Source organism: Salvelinus sp. IW2-2015, linkage group LG17, assembly GCF_002910315.2.
Source record: "Salvelinus sp. IW2-2015 linkage group LG17, ASM291031v2, whole genome shotgun sequence".
Taxonomy (NCBI): Eukaryota; Metazoa; Chordata; class Actinopteri; order Salmoniformes; family Salmonidae; genus Salvelinus; species Salvelinus sp. IW2-2015.
This window is the reverse complement of record NC_036857.1, coordinates 11,580,016-11,593,734: the sequence shown is the minus strand read 5'-3', so window position 1 is coordinate 11,593,734 and position 13,719 is coordinate 11,580,016. Positions and strand designations below refer to the sequence as shown.

General features: G+C 45.4%; 2 protein-coding genes across 13 annotated transcripts in view; both read left to right on the top strand.

The window, feature by feature from the left end:
* Nucleotides 1-3,493, top strand: part of LOC111976873 (death-inducer obliterator 1) — a 48,802-nt gene extending 45,309 nt beyond the window's left edge. For 5 of the 12 annotated variants that reach the window (XM_070447849.1, XM_070447848.1, XM_070447845.1 and 2 more), the window contains 2 exons: nucleotides 295-693; nucleotides 1,371-3,493. In XM_070447849.1, coding sequence (XP_070303950.1) covers nucleotides 295-693; nucleotides 1,371-3,070 — 2,099 coding nt within the window. In that variant the 3' untranslated portion in view covers nucleotides 3,071-3,493. Of the gene's footprint in view, nucleotides 1-11 lie in introns of all 12 variants that reach the window. The other 7 variants (XR_011481283.1, XR_011481284.1, XR_011481285.1 and 4 more) reach the window with 7 other exon arrangements.
* A 6,487-nt stretch (nucleotides 3,494-9,980) lies between these two features.
* Nucleotides 9,981-13,564, top strand: LOC111976872 (transcription factor-like 5 protein). The gene is made up of 6 exons (XM_070448169.1): nucleotides 9,981-10,696; nucleotides 10,844-10,994; nucleotides 11,103-11,265; nucleotides 11,477-11,666; nucleotides 12,359-12,500; nucleotides 12,637-13,564. Exons 1-6 carry the CDS (start codon nucleotides 9,981-9,983, stop codon nucleotides 12,760-12,762), a joined length of 1,488 nt encoding a protein of 495 aa, XP_070304270.1. The 3' UTR covers nucleotides 12,763-13,564.
* The last annotated feature ends 155 nt before the right edge of the window (nucleotides 13,565-13,719 follow it).

Below are 13,719 nucleotides of genomic sequence, written 5' to 3'. Positions count from 1 at the left end.
TGATAGGAGAGGTCCAGGGCCAGACATGAGGGGTCCAGGGCCAGACGTGAGGGGTGATAGGGAGGTCCAGGGCCAGACATGAGGGTTCTAGGCCAGATATGAGGGGTCCAGGGCCAGACGTGAGGGGTGATAGGGGAGGTCCAGGGCCAGACATGAGGGTTCTAGGGCCAGATATGAGGGGTCCAGGGCCAGACGTGAGGGGTGATAGGGGAGGTCCAGGGCCAGACATGAGGGTGGATAGGAGAGGGCAAGGGTCAAACATGAGTGGTGATAGGAGAGGGCCAGACATGAGAGATCCAGGGCCAGACACAAGGGGTGAAAGGAGAAGGCCAGACATGAGAGATCCAGGTCTAGGGCGAGACACAAGGGATGACAGGAGATGGCCAGGGCCAGACATCAGAGGGCCAGACACAAGGGGTGATAGGAGAGGGCCAGACATCAGAGGTCCAAGGACAGATATGAGGGGTGATAAAAGAGATCCAGGGCCAGACATGAGAGATCCAGGGCCAGACATGCAGGGTCCAGGGCCAGACATGCAGGGTCCAGGGTCAGACATGAGAGATCCAGGGCCAGACATGCAGGGTCCAGGGCCAGACATGAGAGATCCAGGGTCAGACATGCAGGGTCCAGGGCCAGACATGAGAACTCCAGAGCCAGACATGAGAACTCCAGAGCCAGACATCAGAGGGCCAGGTCTAGGGCCAGACACAAGGGGTTATAGGAGAGGGCCAGGGCCAGACATGCGGGGTCCAGGGCAGACATGTGGGGTGATAGGAGAGGGCCAGGGCCAGACATGAGGGTTGATAGGAGAGGACCAGGGCCAGGCATGAGGGGTCCAGAGTCAGATATCAAAGGACCAGGTCTAGGGCCAGACAAAGGGTGATAGGAGAGGGCCAGGGCTAGACATGAGGGGTAATCGGAGAGGGCCAGGGCCAGATATGAGGGGTCTAGGGCCAGGCATGAGACGGCCAGGGCCAGACACAAGGGGTGATAGGAGAGGGCCAGGGTCAGAGATGAGGGGTCCAGGACCAGACATGAGAGATCAAGAGCCAGACATCAGAGAGCCAGGTCTAGGGCCAGACACAAGGGTTGATAAAGGAGAGGGACGGGTCCAGACATGAGAGGGACATGGCCCGAAACAAGGGGTGATAGGAGAGGGCCAGGGAAAGACTTGAGGGGTCTAGGGCCAGACATGAGAAGGTCAGGGCCAGACACAAGGAGTGATAGGAGAGGGCCAGGTCAAGACATGAGGGGTCCAGGACCAGACACAAGAGATCAAGAGCCAGACATCAGAGAGCCAGGTCTAGGGCCAGACAAAAGGGGTGATAAGAGAGGGCCAGACTTGAGGGGTCTAGAGCCAGACATGAGAGGGCCAGGGCCAGACACAAGGGGTGATAGGAGAGGGCCAGAGCCAGACATTTGGGGTCCGGGACCAGACACGAGAGATCAAGAGCCAGACATCAGAGGGCCAGGTCTATGGCCAGATACAAGGAGTGATAGGAGAGGGCCAAACATGAGAGATCCAGGGCCAGACAAGAGGGTGGTTAGGAGAGGGTCAGCGCCAGAAATGGAAGTTCCAGGGCCTGAAACAAGGGGTGATAGGAGAGCGCCAGGGACAGACATGAGGGGTCCAGGACCAGACACGAGAGAGCAAGAGCCCGACATCAGAGGGCAGGGTTTAGGGCCAGAGAAGAGGGGTGATAGGAGAGGGCCAGGGCCAGATATGAGGGGTGATAGAAGAGGGCCAGACATGTGGGATGATAGGAGAGGGTCTTCACCAAACATGAGGGGTCCAGGGCCGGACATGAGCGGTGCAGGACCAGACATGTGGGATGAGGGTAGAGGGCCAGATATGAGAGGTCCAGGGCCAGACAAGAGGGGTGATAGGAGAGGGCCGGGGTCAGACATGAGAGGGCCAGATATGAGGGGTGATAGGAGATGGTCAGGGCCAGACATGAGCGGTGCAGGACCAGACATGTGGGATGAGAGTACAGGGCCAGATATGAGAGGTCCAGGGCCAGACACAAGGGGTGATGGGAGATGGCCAGGGCCAGACTCAAGGGGTGATGGGAGATGGTCAGGGCCAGACATGAGGGGTGAAAGGAGAGGGCCAAACATGAGAGATACAGGGCCTGACACGAAGGGTCCAGGGTTAGACATGGGTCAAGAAATGCGAGCCCAAGATCCAGACATGAGAAGTCCAGATATAAGAGGAGATCACTTCACAACAACAACAAATCATTTTGGAGGATCAAGGGGAGTACAAAGTCCTGGTTTCCATGGCCCCAGGGGTCCTCGTCCCTCGAGGTTCAACCAGCCCAGAGGCTCATCTCGAGGGTATTTCCCAGACAATGGGGGGCAGCCACGGTTTGACGGTCCACGGCTAGTGGTAAGACCGTTGAGGCCTAAAGGAGGTTTACTCCCCACTCCCCCGGAGGGTCTCATGAGTTTGCCGAACAACAGCCCGGATGCTTTTAGAGAAGACCATTGGCGGAACAGTCAGTCGCCTGATACGAGGAGAACAAGCCTACCCATAGAAGACTGTGAAATGAGAAACTATGGAGACAGAGAAAACAACTCTGAAGAACGTGGCCGTGGTGTTAACCCCCGAGACAGGGTTAACTTCCACGGCACAGCGCCCTGCTTGTCCCAGGAGAGGCAGTTGCCTGAGGACAATGGGAGAGAGCGGGGTGGCAGTCATGGAAGACAGTGGGACAGGGGGACAGGTAGGCTTGTGAGTAGGGAGAGAGAAAGGGTTAGAGGGAGTGAAGTAGACAGGCCCAGAGAGGAGGTAGATGAAAAGCAAAAGACACCCATAGAAAAGGACAGAGACATTGGCAGAGCCACAAGCAGAGAAGGAGAGGCAAACAGAGGAGGTGTTAGTCTGCACAACCGTTCACTCTCAAAAGACAATGACCGAGACATTTTAAAGGATGGAAGTGGAAAGAAAGAAGAACAAATGGAGGGAAAGGGTAAAACGGTTGAATTAACAGAAACGCCGCAGGTAGACACGCCCCAGGTAGACACGCCCCAGGTAGACACGCCCCAGGAGAGCAAAGGGCCTGTTTGACTGGAGACTACTGTTCACAGAAATGCATGGACTAAGTTTGAAATTGGTTCAGTTCATAATGTACTACGTAGTCGTTTTCACTACATTATTAAACACCCTTAACTTTTTGAATGTCATGACTGAACGTACCTTGTTTCATTCAATTTAGTTTTAAAATTGTACAAATTATGTGCTTTTCAGAATTTCCAGATTAAAACTCATGTCATGTCAAACATAATAGATATGTACATTGTGTTTATGGATTTTTTTTTTTTTATAAGTCCAAACCTATTGAGCCATACTGCTGTCATCTATTCACTGGTTAGAAAAAGCCTTCATGTTGGATCATCTCATGATAATTATGTTTTAGAATAAACTTTTTTTTTTTTTACTCTGTTTTAATTTGTTGAACCGAGGCCAATAAAAACAGTAAAGGAATGATCATACTTGCATTTAATTTGAACCACAATCAATTATCAGCTTTGTCTGATAGACATTTTGCCTAATAATTTAAGTATGCATATGTTTGAGTTCTGCTTGCAATGCAAATTGATTGAATATTAGAATTATTGTGTGGCCTATGCATAATCAAAAGGTCCTGCCATATTATCTTTGGTCAAGCCTTGGGGCATTATTAACCTAAACTCAGGCCCACAGTGAAAGCACTTTCTCAGTTATGAGTTTATCTACTCAGCTCTGTGCTGTAGTTTAATTCCAACTCTTGCTCCTGTAGTTGATGCTTTGGGGGTCTTTGCGCCCCATTTAAAAATGACATGAAATTACACATACATGGACCCCAATAACTACGGTAAACTAATCAATCAATCAAATGTATATTTATAAAGCCCTTTTTACATCAGCCGATGTCACAAAGTGCTGTAGAGAAACCTAGCCTAAAACCCCAAACGGCAAGAAATGCAGATGTAGAAGCACGGTGGCTGCGAAACACTCCCTAGAAAGGCCAGAACCTAGGAAGAAACCTAGAGAGGAACCAGGCTCTGAGGGGTGGCCAGTCCTCTTCTGACTGTGCCCGGTGGAGATTATGACAGAACATGGCCAAGATGTTCAAACGTTCATAGATAACCAGCAGGGTCAAATAATAATAATCACAGTGGTCATCACAAAGGAGTCATCAAGCCAGGTAGTCCTGAGGCATGGTCCTAGGGCTCAGGTCCTGAGAGAGAAAGAAGGACGAGAAAGAGAGAATTAGAGGGAGCATGCTTAAATTCACACAGGACACAGGATAAGACAGGAGAAATACCCTAGATAAAACAGACTGACCCTGGCCCCCTGACACAAACTATTGCAATATAAATACTGGAGGCTGAGACAGGAGGGGTCGGGAGACACTGAGGCCCTGTCCGACGATACCACCGGACAGGGCCAAACAGGCAGGATATAACCCCACCCACTTTGCCAAAGCACAGCCCCCACATCACTAGAGGGATATCTTCAACCACCAACCTACTACCCTGAAACAAGGCCGAGTATAGCCCACGACTACATGGCTATCATCTGCTGCTACATACAGTGCCTTCGGAAAGTATTCAGACCCCTTGACTTTTTCCACATTTTGTTACGTTACAGCCATATTCTAAAATGGATTTAAAAAATAATCCTCAGCAATCTACACACAATACCCCATAATGACAAAGCGGAAAAAGTTTTGGCAGAAATTTTGGCAAATGTATTAAAAAGAAAAAACAGATACCTTATTTACATAAGTATTCAGACACATGAGCCTTGAAATTGAGCTCAGGTGCATCCTGTTTCCATTGATCATCCTTGAGATGTTTCTACAACTTGATTAGAGTCCACCTGTGGTAAATTCAATTGATTGGACATGATTTGGAAAGACACACACCTGTCTATATAAGGTCCCACAGTTGACAGTGCATGTCAGAAAAAACCAAGCCATGATGCTGAAGGAATTGTCTGTCGAGCTCCGAGACAGGATTGTGTCTAGGCACAGATCTGGGGAAGGGTACCAAAAAATTCTGCAGCATTGAAGGTCCCCAAGAACACAGTGGCCTCCATTATTAAATGGAAGAAGTTTGAAACCACCAAGACTCTTCCTAGAGCTGGCCGCCTGGCCAAACTGAGCAATTGGGAGAGAAGGGCCTTAGTCAGGGAGGTGATCAAGAACCCGATCCCTCAGAGCTCAGACAGAGCTCTAGTGTTCCTCTGTGGAGATGGGAGAACCTTCCAGAAGGACAACCATCTCTGCAGCACTCCACTAATCAGGTCTTTATGGTAGAGTGGCCAGATGGAAGCCACTCCTCAGTAAAAGGCACATGACAGCCCGCTTGGAGTTTGCCAGAAATGTACTTAAAGACTCTCAGACCATGAGAAACAATATTCTCTGGTCTGATGAAACCAAGATTTAACTCTTTGGCCTAATGGCCAAGCGTTACGTCTGGAAGAAACCTGGAAGACGGGTCTGGAAGACTAGTCAGGATTGAGGCAAAGATTAATGGAACAAAGTACAGAGATCCTTGATGAAAACCTGCTCCAGAGCACTCAGGACCTCAGACTGGGGTGAAGGTTCACCTCCCAACAGGACAACAACCCTAAGCACACAGCCAAGACAACGCAGGAGGGTCTTTGGGACAAGTCTCTGAATGTCCTTGAGTGGCCCAGCCAGAGCCTGGACTTAGACCCGATCGAACATCTCTAGAGAGACCTGAAAATAGCTGTGTAGCAACGCTCCCCATCCAACATGACAGAGCTTGAGGATCTGCAGAGGGAGAAACTCCTCAAGTACAGATGTGCCAAGCTTGTAGCATCATACCCAAGAAGATGCAATGCTATAATCACTGCCAAAGGTGCTTCAACACAGTACTGAGTAAAGGGTCTGAATACTTGTGTAAATGTGCTATTTCTGTTTTTAATTCATTAGCAAAAATGTCTTAACCTGTTTTTACTTTGTCATTATGGGGTATTGTGTGTAGATTTATGAGGAAGGAAAAACGTATCAATTTTAGAAAAAGGCTGTAACATAACAAACTGTGGAAAAGGTCAAGGGGTCTGAATTATTTCTGAAGGCACTGTACATGTATCAGTCCCTGAGAAAACACTCAGATCCATATAGGGTCCATGTATCTGCCCAACCAACAGGCCTACTGCACGTGTTAAAAGTATACAGTCACAGAGCTCGCCAGCTTGTCGTCCTAAAAGAGTTACCTCTTGTTCGTTCAGCCATTCCTATGGGGGAAATTAATGGAGAAATAGAATGGAGTTTTGGGATAAACGCTGAAAACAAGGTTCGTAGATCTTTTGCGTTTTGTTCTATGGGATAATATCAGTCAGTTAACATGACCTTTATGAATTATGAAGCCTTTATATGCTTTTTATGATTGCATAAATGCTTCAAAATTCATTGTTAGCTGATGAAGATTCTCATAGAACAAAACGTATAAGATCTCCTACGCCTGTGTGAACCATGTTTTCAGCATTTATCCCAAAACTCCGTTCTAATTCTCCATTAATTTCCCTCATAGGAATGGCTGAATGAACCAGAGGTAACTAATTTACCACAGACCTTACTTTTGCCTTTAATCCAAAAATCACAAAAACAAAAAAAGTAATTTCTCCATAGGCTTTGGCTAACGAGCAATGGCGGAGTTAAGTGCCTACAAAAAGATGTCATTACTATTGCTCTCTATTGGTTAAAAGCGTAGAGTGAAATAGTAATGCCGTCTTTTTGTCAGACGTAACGCACTAACTCCGCCATGGTTCCACCCTATTCTTTCCCTAATAATTTTCCCCATAGAGCAGTCAAACAGGGAAATGGTTCCAATAGATTTTCCACCATTCATTTTTCCCATAGGGAATTTCAGAAACACTTAAAATAAGGGCTGTGTTTTGTGWAGGCTTACACTGGCATGACGTTTTGATAACCATGTAACTTTCTCGGACAAGGTGACTTCTCGGACAAGGTGACTTAGGGAAAAAAACGAGCTCCGACTGGGGGGGAAAACGATTAAACGGTCATCCAACTTGAAATTCCAACCCGGGTACTCGGGCCTCTTTCTAGAACTCCGACTTCTGACCTGAAGATTCACTGACGTCATGATTTGTTCGAATTTTTCTGAGTTCCCAGTTATTTTGAACGGAATGGCTGAACCAGAGGTAACAAATTTCTGGGTTTTAGGACTACAACATAGATGTTCTCATTGTTATATCTGTGACTACAAGCTGTCGAGCTCTATGTCGAAAGATGGAGTTTAGATGGCAAATAGATATGGCTAGATGGTATACACATACGGACGGAACTGCTTATTTTTTATTTTTTTTGTCATTTGGGGAGAATTGTAGGATTTTAACCAACCCTACCCCAAACCATTTTCCTAACCATAACCAAATTCTCCTAACCTACTACGTTAATTATCCTAACCTGCTGCGTAAGTTCTCCTAACCTGCCATGAAAAGTAAATTCTGTCCGTAGCTGTATACCATCTAGTCTTGACCGGTTWAAAGGCCTGGTGACTGGTTGAACCACAGCTAGAACTACGTTAGGTTGAACAGGTGGATTGGAAAGCTGAATTATTTAGCACTAGAGGTAATTGTCACATAAGCAAATACACTGAACAAAAATATACATTTAACATGCAACAATTTCTAAGATTTTACTGAATTACAGTTCATATAAGGAAATCAGTCAATTTAAATAAATTCATTAGGCCCTAATCTATGGATTTCACATGACTGGAAATACAGATATGTGACATTTTCAGCTTCCAGGAATTGTGTACAGAGCCTTGCGACATGGGGCTATGCATTATCATGCTGAAACATGAGGTGATGGTGGCAGATGAATGGCACGACAATGGGCCTCAGGATCTCGTCACGGTATCTCTGTGCATTCAAATTGCCATCGATAAAATGCATTTGTGTTCGGTGTCCATAGCTTATGCCTGCCCATAACATAACCCAATTCCGCCACCACCATGGGGCACTCTGTTCACAACATCAGCAAATCGGTCGCCCACACAACCCCATACACGCTGTCTGCCATCTGCCCGGTACAGTTGAAACCACACTTCTCTAGCATGCTAGTGGCCATCGAAGGTGAGCATTTTCCCACTGAAGTCGGTTACGACGCCGAATGCAGACAGGTCAAGACCCTGGTGAGGACGACGAGCATGCAGATTAGCTTCCCTGAGACTGTTTCTGAGAGTTTGTGCAGAAATTCTTTGGTTGTGCAAACCCAGTTTCATCAGCTGTCCGGGTGGCTGGTCACAGACCATCCCGCAGGTGAAGAAGCCTGATGTGGAGGCCCTGGGCTGGCGTGGTTACATGTGGTCTGTGGTTGTGAGGCCGGTTGGACGTACAGCTATATTTTCAAAAACTAAGTTGGATGCGGCTTATGGTAGAGAAATTCAATTATCTGGCAACAGCTCTGGTGTACATTCCTGCAGTCAGCATGTCAATTGCACGTTCCCTCAAAACATGAGACATCTCTGGCATTGGGTTGTATGACAAAACTGCACATTTTAGAATGGCCTTTTATTGTCCCCAGCACAAGGTGCACCTATGTAGTGATCATGCTGTTTAATCAGCTACTTGATTATGCCACACCTGTCAGGTGGATTGATTATCTTGGGAAAGGATAAATGCTCACTAACAGGGATGTAAACATATTTGTGCAATTTCTTTTTGATAAATAAGCTTTTTGTGAGTCTGTACATTTCTGGGATCTTTTATTTCAGCTCATGAAACATGGGACCAACACATTTAGCTTAATTTTTTAATTTAACATTTATTTAATTAGGCAAGTCAGTTAAGAACAAACCAAACCCTAAACCGGATGACTCTGGACCAATTGTGTGCCGCCCTGTGGGACTCCCAATCACGGCCGGTTGTGATATAGCCTGGAATCAAACCAGGGTCTGTAGTGAAGCCTCTACCACTGAGATGCAGTGCCTTATTAGACTGCTGCGCCACTTATTTTCGTTCAGTATAATTAACATCGTTGAATGTTTGATTTACTAGCAATTGACGATGGGAGCAGTCAAGCAAGTTACCAAATCTCCCAAAAATATTTTAGAACTACTTTCATGGACACTGACAGCAGAGACTCTGTTTTTGGGCCAATGAAAATGCCTGACGTCAGTTGCCACCCAAGTTATTTTCTAATCACGTTCGTTCTCTGGTCTGTCTGTCAAAGTCGGTTGGTAAAATTCTAAACACGAGCCCGTTTTAAGACGACGATTTTGATAATTTAATGAACTTATAATTGAAGACTATTTTAAATACAAATATATCCATCTATTCAGGTAGTTATCAAATGTTTAATTGAGACAATTGTAAGGGTGTTGACTTTTCAGTCAGTGAATGATGGAAAAGTTTCTGGCTACAGTAACTAACTTTAACTAGCTAACATTAGCTAGCTAACATTACCGCATATTTGTACGTTTACTCTTAAGTTGACTAAATAGTACAATTTCAAATAGCTATTTAGTTGGATAGCTAGCTGTATTCCACATTTCAGTAAGAATAAGTGTAGCTCGTTAGCTGTATTTTTATTTAACTAGGCAAGTCGGTTAAGAACAAATAATTATTTACAATGACGGTCTAGGAACAGTGGGTTAATTGCCTTGTTCAACAGATTTTTACCTTGCCAGCTCGGGGATTCGATCTAGCAACCTTTCGGTTTCTGGCCCAACGCTCTAACCACTAAGCTACCTGCCGTGTGGAGTGAGCTGACATAGAGTAGCTGGATTGTAACGTTAGCGCAGTTTAGATTGAGACGCGTGAGCTGAATTGATCGATAAGAGCGGGAAAAGTATCTTGCTAGTTAGCCAGAGATCAGCCCATTGATTTAGCTAACGTTATAGACCTCGGTAACAGACAGATACATAGATATGTGGAACATGAAACTAGTGTTCTTGTTCTAAGCTGACATTAAGCATATGTTTCTCTCAACAGGATGTCGATGTCCGTGGCATGTAAAACCATTAATGTGTCACCTGCTTGTAAAACCATTCATGTGTCACCTGCATTGGGGCAGTACAACCCAGATTCTGTCGAGGTGATCATGAGCCAAAACGGGTGTGTTCCAAATGATCAAAGCCAGATTTTAGGCACTGAGCTCAACCTGATGGAGATGACAGAAGTGGAGTACACCCACCTTCAGCACATAATCCAGTCACACATGGAGGCACAAGCGGCTGGTCCAGAGGGATCTGGAGATGCCCGGTTCAACACTACCGTATTCACCGTGGAAAACTCTGCACCCCAACCTACAAACTGCGAAGCAGAATACCCAGCCAAGTCTCCCCCGAACACTCCACCTGATGCTATGTCAACTTCAACTGATGAGCAGCAGTACATTCTCGGCAGCTTGAACCAGGGTGGACAGGTTGACATCAAGGAAATTAAAATGGTATTGGTCAGTGACGGGAACGTTATACCTGGAGAACGGACCCCCACCACTTGCGGTGAAGTCCCCGGCTCCGTTTTGGCTAAAGTCAGGAGTGCAGTGGATGCGACCCAAGAACGTGGCTTGGAAGCATACAACAACGGTAGCACACAGCTATTGTCCAGGCCCAACCCACCCGCCCGAGTTCGCTTGGAGAAGAGGTTCAACTGCGCCCCCTGTGACATCTCCAGACAACAGGACGTGCAATCAGCAGCTCTTAGCAAGTACGTTTTATCCCTACATTTTGAGTGACGATAATGTAGGCCTATACTAGCCAGACTTTGTTTACAGCTGTAAATTCTCTACTACAGTACTAAAAACACATTGTCAAAGAAGTACTGAGTTACTCAACATTTGTCTTTCTTTTACAGTTTTTTGACAATGCTTCATCAATCTAATGAGGCGCAAGAAGCAGCAATGCATCCACAACCACAGAAGTGGGTGAGGTCAGATCGGGGCAATCCTATTGAGCTGTCATACCCATATGGTAGCATGTTCAACCCCATCGCTGGCGCCCGTCAAGTATGAGCAACATACTACTGATGTTACTAATTCATAAAAATGTAATTGTTTTATATTGTTACAAGGAAGGGATTCAGTGCTATGTTTTGACAAGTCTTCTATTCTTAGGGATATGGGAATGTCCCTCATATGCTTGACCCCAATAAGCATCAAGGGTTGATCATTCCAAAGAACTTCACATTCAGCTATCGGCAAGACAAGATGCCTGACAAAGTTCCATGCGTCAACAGCCCCAACCCAACAGAGGAGAAAGTTTGGGTGAAGGTGGAAGGTATGTATGTTCACTGTTCAGCTTGATTTGGAGGGCACTCATAACAAAACTTAATGTTCAGTCTTTCTCCAGCTTAGTTTGTCTTATTTGTTTCTTTTCCAAATTCTGCATGCTTCTCATGGCTATGTCATGTACTGTAGTATTGCTGAACATAACATCCAACTCTTTTTGTTGTTGTTGTAAGTCTTAACACCCTCTTTATCTCTTTCAGATGATGCTGTGGCGAAGCCTGCTAAACGCGGTAGGACCCGTGGAACATGTGCTGTCAAGACCTCTGGCGTTGTCACAGACTCAGTGGAGGGAAGAGCAACTGGAGGAGCAGGCGCAAAAAAGAGAGGAGGGCCGCCAGTGGAAAGTAGCCAGCGCAGAGAGAGACACAACAGCAAGGAGCGGGATCGCAGGTAATCAGACCCACACTTGTGCTTACACTTGTTAGGTTTTAATTATCAGAGTAAGAACTTGACGGACACTATGAAAGCTTAGACCAGGTTTATTCTTCCCAAAGGATCGAACAGCTGAATCGACAAAAAACATGTTTACAATAGTGGTGGTATATGTACCCCACTTTGGGTGGAGTCTCCTCCTTCTCGCTAAACATAGTTTCCTGCCTAGCAATAAAGATACAGTGATACGGGCAATAAACGTTTCCTCTTCCCTTAATCTTACCTGACCTCGCCCCCTTATCCACAGCTCTCTCCCTTTATCAGTACTGCCACATGCGATTGTTTCCCCTGCACTCATCACATTCTAAGCTTAATTGCACCCACCATAACCCTTCCTCCTACAAATAACCATTAACTCCTGGGTTAGACCCTCGACTATGGCACCCCTCATGTCTCTAGCATAACTAATGATTCATAATATTCAACCTTTTTAGAAATCCGAACCCATCACACTTATACTCAGACACACAAACTGTTGCTCGTTTTACTCTCTTGGGCACATGTTATTACTTTTGCTCATTAGCATTCACACTTTTACATGGTACATTTGTCAAAAAGTGCTTCACAGCACAGCAAACCATACCTAAACCATAAAAGAAAAACACACTGACACAAACAGAAGCTCCTGTCAGTGACACCTTTTACTCTAGGAGGAGGATCCGCTTCTGCTGTGATGAGCTGAATGTGCTGGCGCCATTCTGTAACCACGAGACGGACAAAGCCACCACCCTGCAATGGACCACCGCCTTCCTCAAGTACGTCAGAGAGGTGTACGGGGACTCCATCAAACAGGTGAGTGCCTGATCTAAGTTGATAGTCCCTATGTGGCTATGACCTCACCAACAGACATATTGCGATGTTGTGCTGCTGTAGTGTCCTGATGCACAGGTATTCCTAAAGTGGTGACCGACTCTGCCTGCTTCCTCAGGAGTTCCAGGGCACGTTCTGTGGCAAGACTGGTCAGCGGCTCAAGCCCAGCAGTGCCTCAGGCCAGGTCATGGTCCGCCAGGAGACAGCAGAGCCATCTAGCACCCCACAGGCATCGGAGCAGTAAATACACACCTACACCTATTTAATAATTATTCTATTTATTATTAATTTATTTTACCCTCAAGAGTAGCTGTGATCCATCGGGTTTGGCTTTGGAATGTTAGCTGTCACAAAAGCATCAAGTATTGCCAGAGGGACAGACACATCCATTTGATTGTTTTTTTCGGGGGGAAAAAAGGATTTGGGTGTTCTGTTTATTGCTTTATTTCAACACCTTGAAATATTATTTTTCCTCTGTGATTATTATCCCCCTTGACAGAGCATGTTCTCCATGTAATTTTCCATCTTCATCTATTTGGGCACAGTTTTTGTATCAGAGATTTCATAAATGTTTATTTTTGCTTAAAAGTGTTCACGTTCGACTAATATTTGAAACGAGCTTCCCTTCCAAACCTCATGAATGACAATAATTAAAACGGGTGAAGGTTTTAAGTTTGACCATGGAAGTAACATTCCAACATGGTTTTGAGGGTCTTGAATGTACAATGCAAGTTTAACTGCACTCCAGGACTCCTATGGATCAGGTTAGTGTGTATGAGGAAGGAGAGATGTTTTTTTATACAACTTTACATAATTGTGATTCTTTATGAGCCAACAAACCTTTTTATAAAAAAAAAAGTGCTTTACTGAAAGTCATGCACAGGAGGCACTGTTTCTCTAGGATAGGAGTTAACATGGTGATCTACTGACTAGATTTCAGTTAGGTTAACATATGTAATATAGTTCCATTTTTAATCATACGTGCATCTTTATCTGCAATTGTAATTTATTTTGAATTTGTGTTTTATACAGGGTTGTTTGGTACTTGTGGCAACAGTAAACCACATTAACAACACATGCAGCCTTCTAAATGTATATTGTTCAGTGTTGCTCCACTCTGTATATACAACTCTGGAAAAAGTTCAGTTTCCATGACAGTTTTTCATATTACCTTAATATTAGATATTTAAAAATAAATGTG